Source organism: Eulemur rufifrons, chromosome 3 (genome assembly GCF_041146395.1).
Source record: "Eulemur rufifrons isolate Redbay chromosome 3, OSU_ERuf_1, whole genome shotgun sequence".
Taxonomy (NCBI): domain Eukaryota; kingdom Metazoa; phylum Chordata; class Mammalia; order Primates; family Lemuridae; genus Eulemur; species Eulemur rufifrons.
In genome coordinates, this window is record NC_090985.1 from 6512161 (window position 1) to 6531266 (window position 19106).

Here is a 19106-nt window from a genome sequence, read left to right on the forward strand (position 1 = left end):
GATAAAGCAACAGAAGGGTTGGAGAGGATTAATTCCAATTTTGGAAGAAGTTCTCCTGTGGGTAAAATGGTATGAAACAGTGTCACATGCTACAGAGAAATCTTTCATGAAAGGAAGAGTGAACTGATGTGGTAAACTTCATTGTTGTCTTATTTTAAGAAACTGCCACAGCCACCCCAACCTTCAGCAACCACCACCCTGATCAGCCAGAAGCCATCAAATGTTGAGGCAAGATTCTCCATCAGCAAAAAGATGACAACTCACTGAAGGCCTGAATGGTCATTAGCAATTTTTTTAGTATTTTTAGTATTTTTTAATTTTTATTATTATTAAAGTATTTTTATTTTTTTATTTGATTTTTTTAGACTATGTTGCCCAGGCTGGTCTTCAACTCCTGGGCTCAAATGATCTTCCTGCCTTAGCCTCCCAAAGTGCTAAGATTACAGGCATGAACCACCACACGCAGCCAATAAAGCATTTTTAAATTTAATGTACAAATTTTTCAGATGTTAGTAAACATTTAATAGACTACAGTATAATATAAACATAACTTTTATATGCATTGGGAAACCAAAAAAATTTGTGTGACTCACTTCACTGTGATATTTGCTTTACTGTAGTGGTCAGGAACCAAACTACACTATCTCCAAGCTATGCCTGTATCATTTTTCTTCTAGGAGTTTGGAATTTTGGTATATGCCAGGTAAAAGGTGCCTATGTGACTAACCCCAATAAAAATTTTGGGTGCTAAGTCTCTAATAAACTTTCCTATAAACGAAGACTTCTGGGTTTTGGTTAGGATTTCACTGAATCTATAGATCTATTTGTGACTTAAAATATTACTGATATTGACCACTTTTATCTATGAACATGGTATATCTATTTATTAACTTCTCTCAATAATAGTTTGAGGTTTTCAGTGTACATATCTTACACATAATTAATTAGATTTATCCTTAAGTACTTCATTTTATATTTTAAATATTATTTTACTTCAATTTTTCATTGTTCATTGCTAGTATATAGAACCATAATTGATTCTTCATGATTATTGATCTTGTATCCCATAACTTTACTAAACTCAGTTTTTCGTAGATTCTTTGGTGTTGTGTATACTACGCAAATCAAGATAACTTTACTTCTTCCTTTTAAATCTGTATGCCATTATTTCTTTTTCTTGCCTTATTGCATTGGATAGAATCTCCACTACAGTGTTGAATGGAAGTGCTGCAAACAATTATCCTCGTTCCTCATCAAAGGGAAAAGCATTAATTCTTTTACCATTTACAGTAGGTTTCACAGGCACCTGTTAACAGGCAGAAGTTCCCTTCTAATCCCAGTCTGCTGAGTTTATGAGAGATTTTATCACAAAGCGGTGTTGAACAAAGATTTTTTTTAATGATTAAAAAATTCAGTCCTTCTCAGGGTGTGCTAAAAGACTTAAAACCAAAAATAGCAGAAATGTTCCAAAATAAAGAAAACTGTTAAATTACTATATATCCAAAATGAATATTTTCTTTGGTATTAAAAATCATGTTGTCAAAGAATATTTAATAAAATGGGAAAATTATTGTAACATAATGTTAACAGATATAAGCTATATAAATCTTATGATTCCAATTTTGCATAAATATATATAGATGAGCAGTGGGATTAGCAACATTCTTAAAAAAATTTATATCCTCCATGTACAGTAAGCCTGAAAGATCCAGTGCCGGGCAACTACTGTAGCTCAATAAATGTTATTTGAAGATGTCAAATGAAGGTTTTATAATAGCTGCTGTCTGAAATGATTTCCACGTAATTTGTTTATTAGGTTATCTAATGCTCTCCATTCCTTCTATGAAACATGTATGATGAAGTACATGGCATACTAAATGCAAAAACAGTAGTGTATTCTCCATGGCAGAACACTTCTGTTCCCACTGGGTAAGTTATATGCTAATCACAAGTCAGTAGGTATATTTCTCCTATCTTTTCACTAACTGTACTGTCATTATAATTATGTGATATAATCAGAAATTCTATAAACTGCTGAAAACCAAGTACAAAAAGAAAAACAAATTTTTATAAAAACTAAGTGGAGTGTCTTGGAAAGACTTAATACAAGTCAGTCTCTAAAACCAATTTCTGATGAATTAGGATTAAGACATTTATAAAAAGTTAGGGAAAAAACGGAACTCATCTAAAAGATTTCTACACTAAGACTGTACCTGAAGTATCTTAAAGCTTTTACACCATTTTAGATAAACAAAAAATTGAAATTATAGGCAATAAATTAAGAGTATGGTTTGTATAAGAGGATGTTCCAACATACAACAAAACAAAACAAACAAAAAAAGGACTTGGTCTTAAATGAAAAGACTGGCAAGTTACTAGTACATTTAAATATTTCAAATTAAGATAAAATGTTTAAGGTACATCAACTTTTATTTATGATTCCTCACCTTAAACAACTTTTTGACTATCACTACCTACTGGTCCTAACTATATCAAAAAGAGCATATCTACTGTATTTTTATAATCAGAAAAAAGTTATTAAGATAAAAAGACTTATTAGTTGGGAGATTGCCACATTCCTTCCACTCTAGTGACTTACCTCATAAAGCATGAGTCGAACATCAGCCTGCTGACCTAAGCATCTCCTCAAACTATCCATGATCTCAAGGCAAAAAGTTTCATTGGCGACAGAATTGTAACGACTGTGAATATCTACGTGAACCTAAAAGGAAGAGAGCCCAGTTCATGTCTATCTTACCAAAATAGTTTCCATTAAGGAGTAAAATGAGCCTATGTTCTCGGTGAAACAAATTTATCTATCTATCTTATTTATTTATTTGACAGGTTCTCCTTGTTGCCCAGGCTAGAGTGCTGTGGTGTCATCATACATCATAGCTCACTGTAACCTCAAACTTCTGGGCTCAAGCAATCCTCCTGTCTCAGCCTTCGAGGTAGCTGGGACTACAGGCTTGCACCACTGCACCCAGATAATTTTTTGTAGAAATGGGATCTCACTGTGTTGCTCAGGCTGGGGTCAAAGAAATTTAAACTTAGCTTTCCCCACATGCTAAAACCCAGGATTGAGGCAGATACTATATAATCATTACCATGCAGTGGTAAGTGTCACTCTTATTCTGGTTTGGAAGAAGAGAATTTTCAAGCATTTTAACAAAATTAACTTTTCCCTATTCCTTAATTTTTTGTAACAGGACCATGAAGGGCCATGAAGCTCAACTGTGCATGCGCATGTTTCTCCTTTTATAAATATTCATGCTTCCTTCTATAATTTGTTAAATATGTATATTTGTCCACTCCGGCTCAACATAAATTCCTGTTCCCCTAGTCTTTTCCTGGAAGTACATGCTGTCAGAATGGCCACCCTGAAGGCTGCAACTCTTTATGAGAAACAGAGCTCTCCTTTCCAAATTTATGAACCTCATCATTTTCTTCAGTTGACACCAACATATATGAAATATTACCTCAACACGTAACCAATATAAAAAGTTATTAGTGAGATATTTTACATTTTTTTATTTTACAGTGCATCTTCAAAATTCATTGTGCATTTTACACATACAGCACAACTCAATTTGGACTAGCGACATTTCAATCAAGTGTTCAGTTCAATAGCCACACTGAGGACAGTGGCTACCACAAAGTGTAAGCAGATATCATCAACATCATCATCATCATCATGAGACTCTCAGTTTCAGAATCATTCCTATGAACATAATAGGAATAAAAGAAAACAGCTTGCATATCACTGACTCCTGCATCAATGCAAATACTACAAGTAAATGTGAACAATCCTTACCTGACTGACACCAATAGATTGACTGCACTGAGAGGATGACAGGCTGCCTAAAACTTTAAAGTTCTTCAGAAGCAGCAAAAAACCAGCAACTGCAGACTTTCGGGCATCAAGCTGGCTAGCTCAGGAACAGACAGAGAAGTTAACAAACACAGTACTATTTCACAGGAATATGCTTCTGGATCAGAAAAATCCAGTTAGTTTCGTACACAAAAGGAGTATGTGTAAACAATGGCACATAGAGCAAACCAAACTGAATTTATATAACTAAAATAAGGCATCAGCTGTTCAAAGTAATTGCCAGTACAGAAATTCAGCTGACTTTTTTCATTATCTCCTTAACCTCATGACATTTTGTACTTTCTTCTATCTTGCTCTCAGGTCTATGAGGAATGAGAATAAGAGTGCTGAGAAGCTGTAAAATGGGCTAGTGATTTAACTGTAAGTACTGAATAGAAAAGAAAATTGCTGATTTTTGCTATGTCTGAAGAAGTGCTTCTTTTCACGTTTCCTTTCTTCATAGAGAAGTGTAGTACTTGGTGCCGTGTAAACCCTCCATTCAGAAAAATGAAAGACTCATCTCTTCACTGAGGCTCAATAATTAATTCATGTTACAGATGCTACAACATAAAATCTCAGTCTATCAGCCATGTCTTTGGGTGAGAAGTAACAAAAAATTGTCAATTCTAGAGCAAAGATATTAATAGCATGTGGCTTAGTTGTTCCTCTGGATACCATGAGTATATTACAATATGGCCAATGTGATATTAATTGGGCATCTTATCTTCAAAGTATTAATACCAAATGCTTTTCACATGTTACTGTCTCATAACATTTTTTAGGAGATGGCATTATCATCCCTAGCTTATATACTAAGAAACAAAGGAAGATAGGTTGGGAGGCATTGGCTGAGCTCCCAACAGAACTCAGTCCCCTCAACAATTAATTTGGTCTACCAGCCACTGGATCATAATTCTGACATCCACTAAAATGAGATTCTTAAGTATATTCTTCTTAACTAAGGTGCTCCCCGCCCCACCTTGGAACTGTTGCCAGCTCAGGTCTCAGAGTATTTGACACTAGAACATTTCATGAAAGTTATTCTAGAAGGAGTATAGCAGAGCACTTGAGATCATAAGCTCTGATGTTAAACCTGACTTTGAATCCTAGCTCCAACACCAACTATAATACTAGTTGGCCTTGGGAAAGTCACTTATTTTCACTAAGCCTAAATTTCCTTATCTGTAAAATGGGAATTGTAATAATTCTCATTTCACAGTATTGCTCTGAAGACTAAATGAGCAACAAACAAACAAACACATAGGCCGGGCGCGGTGGCTCACGCCTGTAATCCTAGCACTCTGGGAGGCCGAGGTGGGCGGATCGTTTGAGCTCAGGAGTTCGAGACCAGCCTGAGCAAGAGCGAGACTCCATCTCTACTAAAAATAGAAAGAAATTATATGGACAGCTAAAATATATATATAGAAAAAATTAGCCGGGCATGGTGGTGCATGCCTGTAGTCCCAGCTACTCGGGAGGCTGAGACAGGAGGATCGCTTGAGCCCAGGAGTTTGAGGTTGCTGTGAGCTAGGCTGACGCCACGGCACTCACTCTAGCCTGGCAACAGAGTGAGACTCTGTCTCAAAAAAAAAAAAAAAAAAAAAAACACATAAAGCACTTAGCATAATGCCTTATTTGATGAAAGTGTTCTGTTAGGTTAGGAATTTGTGTGACCACTGTGAACAGGTGGTATTGGGAGACTGCAGAAGTAATTTTTATTCCCAACATTAGAAAGTGTCCCTTCCTACGACCTCAGGGAATACTTCATACCTGGCAAACATAGCTTTGCGAAGGACAAGTATCAAGGAGTCTCTCATTGACATGCTGACTTTGAGAAGGGGCTGAAAGACAAAGAATCAGCAGGTAAAAACAGAACAAGTTTGCTTATTAGCCTTAGCTTATTTCTACCCAATACTGTTACCACTTATTGTTCCAGTGTTTATTACACTTAATAAGGACAATAGTATATTTTAAGATACCAAATTAAAACTGGTTGTGAATGCTTTTGTAAATCTGTTGTACTCAATAAATTTCTAAGAGACTTTTAATTACTTCACTAACTTGAAAATGAGTCAAAGGAGAGAGAATAGTGCTAAGAGGAGGAAGTAAACTTGGAAAACAGTCTAGTTCAGTGCTATAGCCCTTTTAATACAAATTCTATGTTTCAGACTTAAGGAGAATAGGATTTCGTAAATATACATTTATAAAGAAATGTACCAGACTTCCATCAGACAGTTAAACCTCAGTTTTGGCAAGTTACTTAGGAATCTGAAGACTTACCTGCACTGCCTTAAGCAGCCCTTGTACGGTCTGAAGGGGCAGAAAAGACAAAAAGTCAAAAGTTTCTGTGACTTTAGAAGAGCAGCTCTGAAGAACTAAGGGTGCATACATGACGATATTTGAAAGCAGGTCTGAAAAACAAAATTTGTAATCAGTTGTCTCATATAACTAAAAGTATTTGAAATAAAAGAAAAATAGATATGGGAAAAGAAATGGTAAAAAGTCTTTTGCTTCCTTTCTCAAATAAACATATCGCAATACAAATTTTTTTTTACTGATTCTTACATACTTTTTCTCCAGGATACTTTTAGCTTTTTTCTGTCACAGAAAAAGACTACAAAAATAAACTGCCTAAAAGAAAGGAAGAAACCTATTACACTTACACATGTGTAGACAAGTAGCACATGTCTTTAGATTTCTAAGCTAAAATAAATCAGTAAATATTTACGAATTTTTATGTGCAAGCATAATATGGTCCTATCAGGAAATATAAAGCATAAAACATGGTCTCTCTTCAAGAATTTTGATAATTTAGTTGAAAGTGTAAAAAAATTTTTTTTATAAAGAGGTAAATAATAGAGTGATACCAAATTATCTAGTAATTTCAAACATAGTTTATTGCCTACCAATGGTACAGGCAGAGTTTAAACAGGAGTTCAAAGGAAGAAGAAATCACTATGAGTTAGTGTACATTAGGAAAGCAATGAGAAGGAATTTAAACTAGGTTGTGAAAGATGGGTAATATTTAAATGCATAAAGAACCAGAAAGGCCTACTACATGCAAAGGGAACAGTATGAGTAAAACTACAAGAAAGGTAAGTATAAAACAAATTCAAAAAATGGTGGGGAAATCAATGGAATTGGGGTAAAGCATTCAATAAAAGTGAATAACTGAAGTTAATTAATGTTGGAAAGGTAGGTTGGGAATCCAATTGTCAAGGACATAAAACAAATTCAAAAAATGGTGGGGAAATCAATGGAATTGGGGCAAAGCATTCAATAAAAGTGAATAACTGAAGTTAATTAATGTTGGAAAGGTAGGTTGGGAATCCAATTGTCAAGGACCTATAGTGCTGATATAGGACCTAAAGAACTGATAATTTATTAAAGAACATACTGATATTTTGGAGTAATAGAGTAATATTTTAAGAGTACTAATCTGGTGGCAATATGCAGGTTGAACAGCAGGGAGAAGAGAAAGCTGGGAAACCAGTTAGGAAGTTGTGGCAGTAGTCTAAATTCAAAGTTGTGCCAGGTGCGGTGACTCAAAACTGTAATCCCAGCACTTGGGGAGACAGAGGTGGGAGGATTGCTTGAGCCCAGGAGTTTGACATTACAGTGAGCTATGATCAGGCCACTGCACTCCAGTGGAGCAACAGAGCAAGACCCGGTCTTTTAAAAATAGACTTTTTTGGTACTGATTATCTAGTATAAAAAAAAAATTAAAAATTAAAAAATAAACTCATGGTTGTAAGAGTGTGAGCTAGGCAATGAATGTGGAGTTGGGGGGACGGTATAAAATGGAAAAAAAATAACAGTATAAGGGAAAGAATGAGAACTTAGGTACCACGTATGTTTGAGAAGATAAAAAGGAATTCCCGCCTCTGGGACTTGGAGACCTATGCTTCAAATAATAGAAATAAGGGCAATAGAAAGGAAATTTTGTTTGAAAGGATGTATATTATATTTCAGATAAAAGGAAAGAAATGAAAATACTGAACTCAGGAAAGAGGGCAGTCTTGACACAGAGATTTGGGAGCCGTGCCCACAAAAATAACTCACAACATGAAAACATGTCTGACACCTACAAGTAAGACTATGTATAAAAAAGGGAACATAGTTCTGCTTCTCACCACGATAGAGTAACTTTGATCAGACTTACCCTTGCATTTTAAATGACTATTTTTTTAAAAAGCCAAATTATATGAAACAATGATTTTTCAGACACTAGATAGCAAGTAGTATAGGACAATGATCCCAGAAAGAAGGGAAATAAATGACAATTGCCCCAGCTGACTGCCTGGAGAAGTTTCTAGGGGGCAGTACAAGGAGGGGAAACTTACACAGAGTCCAGTGGTCTTCTTGAGTTAAAGAGACAGAATTCAGAATTCAGGAAAGCTCAGACAGCTAGAATTCACAAGGCACAGTGCTAGAAAGAATGAATTGCATGGAAAAAGAACCCTAGAGATCTGCACAGAGCTCCCCATGTTTTTCAGCTGAGCGTTGGGCAGTGTATGTGTATGAGGAAACCACCAGAGGTAGAGGAAAGAGTCAGAAGAGCAGGCAGATCCATAATCAGAAGCCATAAAGGCCAGGAAATAGTTCATATTCACAACAGCCACAGCAGAGATACCTCACAACACACAGGGTTGAGTACTTAGAAATGCATTGCTTCCGTAGTGGAACCAAATTAGCCCCAGATTAAGAATATATGGTCTTACCCGCCTAACACAATATAAAAAAAAAAATCATCAAAAGGATTAAATGTTTTCCAAGAAAATTAGAGCTTAAGAATACTTGAAGGTAAAAAAATTCTACCAAACAACAATGTAAAATTCATACTGTCTGAAATAACATGTAAAATTCTTAAGGTCTGGCATACAATCAAAAATCACAAGGGGGCTAGGCACGATGGCTCACACCTGTACTTTCGGAGGCAGAGGCAGGAGGCTTGCTTGAGGCCAAGAGCTCAAGAGCAGCCTGGGCAACATACCAACATAGCAAGACTCTGTCTCTACCAAAAAAAAATGTAAAAATTAGCCTGAAGGCAGAAAGCAAATGAGATACTAAGACAGGAATCAGATCTATACAAAGAACTGAAAAGCACCAGGAATGATAAACATGTGGGTAAAAAAAGATAGAAGGGCCGGGCGTGGTGGCTCACGCCTGTAATCCTAGCACTCTGGGAGGCCGAGGCGGGTGGATCGCTCAAGGTCAGGAGTTCGTGACCAGCCTGAGCAAGAGCGAGACCCCGTCTCTACTAAAAATAGAAAGAAATTATCTGGCCAACTAAAATATATATAGAAAAAAAAAAAAAAATTAGCCGGGCATGGTGGCGCATGCCTGTAGTCCCAGCTACTGGGGAGGCTGAGGCAGTAGGATTGCTTGAGCCCAGGAGTCTGAGGTTGCTGTGAGCCAGGCTGACGCCACGGCACTCACTCTAGCCAGGGCAATAAAGCGACACTCTGTCTCAAAAAAAAAAAAAAAAAAAAAAAAGATAAAAGATGTTTTTCTCATTTTTAAAAAACGAAACAAAACCTATGTTAAGATATAAACAAGTTAAAACTAAAACTGCAGAAGATAGTTGACTGTTAAAGCAAAAATAATAATATATTGTGGGGTTATAACAGATATAGAAGTAAAACGTATGAAAACAGCACAAAAGCTGTGTACTGTACTAACACTAATCAAAAGCTGAAGAGATAATACTAATATCAAAGTAGACTGCAGAGCCAAGTATATACATAATGATTAAAAAGTCAATTAATTGAGAGCATATAACAATCCTAAATGTTTATGCTCCTAATGACAGAGTTTTAAAACACATGAAGCAAAAACTGATAGAACTGAAGAAACAGACAAATCTACAATTGTGATGTGAATTTTCTTAAATTTATGGAGACTTGTTTTATTCTCAGAATATGGTTCATTTTGGTAAATATTCTGTGTGCAGTTGAAAAGAATATTCTGCTGCTGTTTGGGGATGTCTCTAAAATGTCAATTAGGTCAAATTATTCAAGTCTTCTATAGCCTTACTGATTTTCTGGGTTTTTTTAGTCTAAAAAAATTAAAGATGACCTCAATCATGGAGAGATATATTAATACTATGTGTTAGAAGACTCAATATTGTTAATATATCAATTTTTCCCCCAAATGATCCATATGTTCAAAGCAACCTCAGTCAAAACTTAAACAGGTTTTTTTAAAAAATAAAAAAGCTAATTCTAAAATTTATTTGGAAATGTAAAGGAATTAGAATAGCCAAAACAATTTGAAAAAGAAAGTTGAAGGATGTAACAATATTTGATTTTGAGACTTACTACAAAGTTATAATCATAAAGACATTAAAACACATAGATCACTGGAACAGAAGAGATTCCTAAAATAGACCCACACATATATGATTAGTTGATTTCAGCAAAGATGCCATGGTAACTCAATAAACGAATAACTTTTTTCAATAAATTGTGCTGGAACAATTGGATAGCCACATGCCCACAAAACAAACAAAACCCTAATTTTTAACTCACACCATATACAAAACTATAACAAAAGTAGATCACAGTTCTAAGTAGGAAAGTTAAAACTACATAGCTTCTAGTAGAAAATACAGGAGAAAATCTTAGTGACCTTAGGTTTGGCAAAGATTTTTTTGTATACATGAAACATAAAACGGGAAGTATAAAAATAAATTAAAAAAATGAGACTTCATCAAATTAAACACGTTAGGTCTTCAAATGACATTATTACAAAAATTAAAAGTCACACCATTGACTGGGTGAAATTATTTGCCAAACATATATGTGACAAAGGACTTGTATTTAGACTATATAAACAACTCTTATTCTTTCCCTGCCATAGCAAAGTTCTGAGGAGGCAGCGGCTCAGGTGTGTTCAAGATTTGGCTTCACCGGTAACCCATCGCCATGGCCGAGGAAGGCACTGCTGCTGGAGGTGTAATGGATGTTAATACCGCTTTACAGGAGGTGCTGAAGAACACCATCCATGATGGCCTTGCACGTGGAATTCCTGAAGCTGCCAAAGCCTTAGACAAGTGCCAAGCCCATCTTTGTGTGCTTGCATCCAACTGTGATGAGCCTACGTATGTCAAGTTAGTGGAGGCCCTTTGTGCTGAACACCAAATCAACCTAATTAAGGTTGATGACAAGAAACTAGAGGAATGGATAGGCCTTTGTAAAACTGACAGAGGGGAAACCCGATAAAATGGTTGATTGCAGTTGTGTAGTAGTTAAGGACTATGGCAAAGAATCTCAGGCCAAGGATGTCATCAAAGAGTACTTCAAATGCAAGAAATGAACAAATAAAACTTCGGCTCATGTTGCTTAAAAAAAAGAAAACCCAAAAACCAAACTCTTAGAACTCTAAGAAGGCAACTCAATTTTTTTTAAATGGGCAAGATTTGAAGAGACATTTGACCAAAGATGATATATACAGATGGCAAATAAGCATATAAGAAAATGTTCAACACCACTAGGCACTGGGGAAATGCAGATGAAAACCATAATTAGATACTATTACATACCTATTAGAATGCCTAAAATTAAAAAGACTGACCATACCAAGTGTTGGTGATAATATGACACAATTGGAAACACTGCTGGTAGGAATGTAAAATAACACAACCTATTTGGAAAATACTTAGCAGTTTCTTCAACTACTAAACATACATTTACTATATGATGCGCCCATTCTACTACTAGGTGTTTTCCCAAGAGAAATAAAAGCATTTGTCTACACAGACTTATACCTGAATGTTAATAGCTTTATTTGCAATAGCCAGAAACCAGAAACAACCTAAAAACTAATCCACAGGTAAATGGATAAACAAATTGTAGTTACATCCATATCATGGAATACCAACAAGAACCCAACTATTGATACATGTAAGAATCATGGATAAATCTCAAAAGAATTATGCTGTGTGAAAGAAGTCAGACAAAAAAAAGAAAACACACGTGATGATTCCATTTATATAAAATTTTTTTAAAAGGCATTTAATTTATAGTGACAGAGAGCAGACCAGACTGGAGATGGGAGGTGGAGAGGAAAAGAGGGATGGAAGGACAGATTATAAAGAGGCACCAGGAAATATCTGTGGGTGATAGGTATGTTCATATGGACTGTGGTGATGGTTTCACAGGTATATACATATGTCAAAAATCATCAAATTGTTAGACTTTAAATATGTGGAGGTTACTGGACTTCGATTATACCTCAGTAAAGCTGTAAAGAAAGAAAAATAGTGGAATAAGGTGTTAAGTACTGAATATTGCAGAACGCTGACATTTAAGGGTAGAAGAAAGAGAAGAAACCACTAAAGATAAAAACTGGTCACAAGCAGGATAAGCAGCAAACTGTTAGTTATCAGAGAACCTATCAGAAAGTTTTAGGGGAGTTGTGAAGTGTTATTAATGACAAAAATAAATTAAGAATATTGATGACTAAGAAAAGGCCAGTAGATTTAGATATTAGAAGATATGTATTAAAAACAGTGAATTCAGAGGTTACCAAAGAGAAAAGTAATAATAAAGTCAGAATGTCAGGGGTTAAGAGTCTAGGAAGAGATCAATGAGTGGCAGCAGGACAGCACTCATTTGAGAAGTACTTTTAAAAGACAGAATGTTGATGCAAAATGGATGTTTCACTCAATAGTTAAACGCTCCCTTCCTTATTGACAGCTACCGCCTTCTTTACAATAGACAACATAAGTGGATTTATGTTTTATCGACATCATAATCAAAGATACTGCATTAAACTCTACTGTATCATTAAAAAATTTTTTTCCAGGACCAAATCGTTCATTATGACATTTAAATTAAAATATTCCTATGAACTTTATTTATCCTTTCAAAATCCAATACCTAGGAAATGGCTGATGGGAGAAGATGCCCTGGTAACAACCCTGTTGAGGACTCGCTCCAGAATTTCTTGTCTGATCATCTCATGGATCTAAAAAGAACAGAACCAATAAAATATTCCTGGGTGTACAGCTTATAAATATATCAGTACATGTTAGGCAGGATGAAGAACAGTTTGGACATGGGTAAAATTTGACAAATCAGAACAAAAATCATCTGGAAAGACAGAATCATGTCAGTTTTCCCCTTGTTCTGTGCTCAGATGATTCATTAGCAGGGTAAATACTATGTTTATTAGCCTGAAAGTACTGATCACATGAAAGTATTGCTACATATAAGGTCCAGCATCAAATAGGAATAATTCTACTTAGGTATTCATCACATGCCAACATCCATATTCTGACAGTACATATAACTTTTATTTAAACAATTTAAATTTAAAAGCCCATGAAAATTTCTAGAAACTTAAAAAGTCTCCAATAACCTTCTCAGTTTCTAGAAGCTTAGCAGCTGCCTAAAAAAAAAAAAAAATCCATTCTGAATTTTCATTGAAATTCTTACTTGAACTTGATTACTTTGAGGTACAGACTAAATTCTTTCAGATCTCAAACTGTTAGTGAGGTCTGAAACATATAAAGATGCCTTAATAAACCAACATCTATGTAAAATCGAATAAAACCTCTCTAGTGTTAAAAAATATGAATTTAAAAATAAAAACACATCCTGAGAATATTTTTAATCATTACTATTAAGGAGGGTCATTTGTATCATCAAATACACTTATAACTCTTAAGAACTCTTCTATGACATTTACTTCACGGTTCTAGATCAGAACACTGCATTTACACTGAGATTAGCCTCCAAATAACATTTTCACCAGGTACTTTTAAATGTAGCTAAATAACTAAATGTCAAGAAGAAAAGTTACAGGAATCACTAGCAAAGTTGTTAAGCCTCAAATATGCTCTCACTTTTTTTTTTTTACTTAAAATGAATATTTAAAAGCTGTTCAGAAATTAAGATTGAGATGATAAGTCATAATTTGGTTATGATGTCAAAAAATGTAAATTCCCCATTTTGGGTTGTTTAAAAACAATGAGCCAATAAGCATGATTCTTCAAGTTTGACGAAAATTGTTTTTTGTATAAGAGAATAGCATTAAAACAAACAAAAAAACCAGAAATGGTTTACTGCTTTAGGAAGAAGTAAAAACGATGGAAAAGCTATCTTATATGCAAACTTCTAACAAACAGTCAGAAACAATAGGACTAAGTGGAATAAATAAAAAACTTACATAAAGAAAGAATAAGTATTCCATCAAATTAGATCTGTAATATTCCAATACCATCCTATTCTCTATCACACATACTCTATCAAACTGCTGCTTACTCAGACTTCCTTGATCCCCCAAATTCTCAAGCAAATATCAAGCCCAATTTATATTATTTAAATAAAATTAGGGAATGGCCTCACCTTAAAAGTTTCCAACAGAATATCAGCTCCCAGCTTACACGCATGCTGGTTTGGCATTCTAGAAAGACCTGAGCTGGTTTCAACAGTTTTCCCATCAAGAATCTTCTTTGGCCCATATGAATCCATTAAAATGAAACCAAGTTCTACGAGGCCCTGAGTAACATGATCCCAACTATGAACACTGAAAGAAAACAAAGCTTAGTTGAAAAGAAAAACTTAGTAAGATACCTCACACCTTTATACTCATTGCCATGTTACACATTTCCGAAACTCGACCTGGATAACCAACACACTCCGCACATGAACCTTTTTCTTTTCATGCATCCATATCTGACATAATTCTGAATTCTTAAATGTATAATAATGGGAACAGTAGGCAAGTGATCTTTATTAACATAGAATACTGGGAAATCCCAGAAACTAGAGAATATTAAAAAATATATAGAAGAAACTGGAATATTTCAACACAATGACCATTGGAGATCCCCATTAAAGATTTCATGATCAGAAGTTAATTGCTGCTTCTTTTATTACCCCCACCACACTAACAACACTTACGCATATGCTTACAAAGTAGCCTCCCCCTCTAAACTGAGAGTCTCTAGGACAGAGGGACTAGTGTAGTCATATTTTTACCTAATATCCTAGCACAACGCAGGCATATAGAAGGCACTCAGTAAATATTTACAGCATGAATGGATGACTGATCTAGTTTCAACAGCACGAATTAAAACTACAAATAACCTTTTGTAAACAGTAGAATCACTGGTGATTTTATACACTTAATGTTACCTACTATAATGGATGTGTAATGCATATAACCTTTATGTCATTATATCTACCTGTTAAATGGCAATAAATTATAATGCGGCACTGTAGAACGAAGAAGATAGTTGTGAATAAATTCTCATAATACTTTGACAGAGTTAACAATATTCACTCTAGAAAGCTGGGATCAAGATAAACTGAGCATGTGTTCCGTTCTTCTCACCCCAAATATATATATATATATATATATACCCCAAATATATATATATATATGATGCATAAATATATATATACACACACACACACACACATATATATATATATATATATATATATATAGTAAATGATGTGTATGTATATACAGGTGGTCCCTTACTATGGTTTGACTTATGATTTTCTGACTTCATGATGGTGATTCAGTAGGAAACATTCTTCAAGTGCATACACAACCAGTTTTCCATTTTCAGTATAGTATTCAATACATTACATGAGATATTCAAAGCTTTATTACAAAATAGGCTTTTTGTCAGAAAATTTTGGCCAACTGCAGGCTAATGTAAGTATTCTGAGCACATTTAAGGTAGGTTAGGCTAAGCAATGATGTTCTGTAGATTAGGTATATTTAATATGAAACATATTTTTGACTTAGGATATTTTCAACTTATGATGGGCTTTGTTGGGATGTACATCCAACATAAGAAGCATCTGTATACAATAATATATATACAATCTATAAAATGTGCAGAAAAAGAAGTATTTTTGACTGATCAAAAATTATTAACATGAAGAAACCTTAAAAACTGAAAGGAGGCCAGGCATGGTGGCTCATGCCTGTAATCCTAGCATTTTGGGAGGCTGAGGTGGGAGGATTTTTTGAGGGCAGGAGTTCGAGACTAGCCTGAGCAAGAGTGAGACTCTCTCTCTACAAAAAATAGAAAAATTAGCCGGGTGTGGTGGTACGTGCCTGTAGTCCCAGCTATTCGGGAGGCTGAGGCAGGAGGATTGCTTGAGCCCAGGAGTTTGAGGTTCCAGTGAGCTATGATGATACCACTGCACTCTAGCCCTGAGAGAGAGCAAGACCCTGCCTCAAAAAAAAAAATAAATAAATAAATAAATAAGTGAAAGGAATGAAAGAGGACACCACAGACCACACAGTATAAAATGTATGAGTGGCTCCAAAGGTAGATACCAAGGGCAGATACACTAGAAGGAGCCCTGGGGCAACTTTTGTGGTAATTGGTTGGGATACTACAGTATGAACCGTCTGGTACATGCATCCTTCTCTACCTTCTTCTCCAATGCCCCACTGTACCCCTAACTTATGCCAAGAAGTAAGCAATAAAGAGACCTTCCACTAGCTGGGACCTGTGAGTAGGGGAACCTGGACCTGAGAGGCAGAGTAGCACTCTTGAGAGGATGGCAACATGTTGGAGGATTAGGAAGTTCCTACAGCTAGAAGACTAATGCTTGGCACATCTCACCAGTATCTCTAAACCACTTGGGGGGACTGTGTTAAATAGATACAACACTCTCAAACTATAATAAGATAACCAATAATAATAAAACAAGATAACCAGTAATCATCAACTAGAAGAAAAAAAAAAAAAAAACCACCTTGAAGAGAAGTGCCAAACTCAACAGAGAGAACTATAATCTGAGCGAAAAGGTTAACAGAACAAACAGAAAGAACAAATTATTATATGTGAACAAACTATTGTTCAGGTGGAAGAGAAAATAAAGACAATTTCAGATATGAAAAGACTCAAAGTTTATTATCCGCAAACCACATCAGAAAGAATGTAAAAATTATATATTTATGGTATATTTCCAAGAGAAAAACATGGGATTCAAAAAATAGAGGTGAATAAAAAAGTAGTAAAGTTTATTATGAAGTCTAAATAAGTGTTGTTAATAGTAATTTTAACATAAAGGTGGCAATGGCAAGAAGGAAGAGGAGAACTAAAAGTATGTACTAAGATTATCATCTTGGATGGAAGAAACAGTTATAAATACAATACTATTCAGGATGCCCATTATCTTATTTTCTCCCTCTTGGTTTAGGCCACAAGCATATCAGTATCTTTGATGTGTTTATTGTGTGGCTATCAATATCTGTATATTTTGTCCCAATTTCCATAAATCAGCCTCAAACTCCTTTTCCAATTTACTTCAATGTGTTGTTCAAGATAAAGTCCTACATTTATCATAGGACTTTTATGTTAAAAGCATTAAATATTTTTATGTTTTGGTTACAAAGTCGAATACATTTTAAGTCTCTTTTCCCCTCGGGTCCGATTATTTTTAGGGTATAATTTTCCAAACAAAAGGTTTTTCAGGAATATATTGTGTTACAGCAGAAATGCCTCTACTAATTAACAGGAGACACTAACAGGCAAACCTAAGTCTAGATAACAATATCACCAAAATGTGGTAAGTGGGGACTAAAAATTCAATTACATAAACGTAGGATGCATAATTTAAAGATTAATTAACTGACTGGGGCAAGCATGTGTGACTAACCAGCCAGTTAATATTTTGGTGGATCTAACAATACTATCCAAATCCCTTCCCGCTGAAGTCTGGTCCCAGCTGGTGGCAAGTGCCCACCACAGGCTAATTACAGATGGAGCTGCCTCCAAGTCCTATGATTGGTTGAGACTTCCAGAAGATAGTCAGCTTTTGAGGAATTTCCTGGTTAGCTAGTACTTGTTTCTTTAGCCCAACTTGAATAAACTGAGTTTGGAGAATACTGAAGACACAACTATAAGCCTTAGAAAAAGAAGATTAACCAGATAGGCTTCAAAGCTCTTTTATCTTCTCTATCAATGGATAAAACACTCAGAAACAATGGTTCTAGTTTCAAATTTGCTCTTATGTGACAAACTCATGTAAATTCAACCTCAGTCAGAATTCCCAGAGAGACCAACATTAAATTATGGCTTAAATTATAAATAGCTTTAAAATGTATTTAATCCAAAAAATAAAGAAAGTATAACATAGTAAAGACTATTACAACAGCTAATGTATAACCTAAAATTAAAATAAAAATCAGGATAGTTACTAGTGTTTTCCATGTGGTTTTAAATCAATAATTAAAGACCAACCATCTGCCCCAAATTTCAACAAAGTAAGTAAAACTCTTAATGTTTTTTACTCATTTTTAAAAAAGGCCAAGAGTTGGGTGCAGTAGTATGCACCCATAGTCCCAGCTGCTTGAGAGGCTGAGACAGGAGGATCACTTGAGCCCTGGAGTTCATGGCCAGCCTCGGCAACGTAGCAAGACAATCCCATCTCTTAAGGAGAAAAAAAAGGCCTACATTCCCAAACTCCTTGGATAAAAGAAAAAGAAAGGAAAAGAAAAAAAAAAGGCACAGTAATGCACACCTGTAGTCCCAGCTACTCAGGAGGCTGAGGTGGGAGGATCACTTGAGGCCAACGAGTTCAAGGCTACATGATATGACCACACTTGTGAACAGCCACTGCACTCCAGCCTGGGCTATATAATGAGACCCTATCTCCTTAATTAAAAAAAAAGAAAGAAAGAAAAACTATAAAAGACTCAGGCCAATAAAGGATTGTAATATTATGGAAAAAACAGAAGTATCTACTTCAGTTTTGTATTCTTGCTATCAAGATGTCTAAGAAATCAGGTCCTGAGATTCAAGGATCTTTCCATATGGAAAAAGCTTGCTTGACCAATTTTAAAGAATTAAACCGTGATGTGTGAAGTCAACAGCTGTAGTTATCAGTTTTCTCTGATGAGCTTTAAGTATGATATCACACTGTATTTTCTAACACTAAATACCTTGTAAACCTTTTGAGATATGGTTCACCAACTCACCTACCTATTCTTCACCACTTCCAAGATCATGATTGAAACACCAGGTCTATGAGGAACTAAATTCTGAAGAAATTTTGAGCCTTGGAGGAGCTGAAGATCCTTAAAGCTCTTCACAATCGAAATCTTTAACAGATCAAACACCTAATATAATGAAAGAAATAGGAAAATGAAGTACAAATTCTAAATCATGCTATGAATCTTAACCTTGTTAACTATTCCTACAAGCTGCCATTCATATCCCGATGACAACTGTTTAATCAGATGAAGATGATAT

The 19106-nt window shown here is 35.2% G+C and overlaps 1 protein-coding gene across 3 annotated transcripts in view; it reads right to left on the reverse strand.

Moving 5' to 3' along the window:
- FANCI (FA complementation group I) overlaps positions 1 to 19106 on the reverse strand; it is a 69799-nt gene that overhangs the window by 29973 nt on the left and 20720 nt on the right. For all 3 annotated transcript variants that reach the window (XM_069466625.1, XM_069466624.1, XM_069466626.1), the window contains 7 exons: positions 18837 to 18973; positions 14224 to 14404; positions 12754 to 12841; positions 6152 to 6282; positions 5642 to 5712; positions 3815 to 3929; positions 2600 to 2722 (listed from right to left, as the gene is read on the reverse strand). In XM_069466625.1, coding sequence (XP_069322726.1) covers positions 2600 to 2722; positions 3815 to 3929; positions 5642 to 5712; positions 6152 to 6282; positions 12754 to 12841; positions 14224 to 14404; positions 18837 to 18973 — 846 coding nt within the window. The remainder of the gene's footprint in view (positions 1 to 2599; positions 2723 to 3814; positions 3930 to 5641; positions 5713 to 6151; positions 6283 to 12753; positions 12842 to 14223; positions 14405 to 18836; positions 18974 to 19106) is intronic.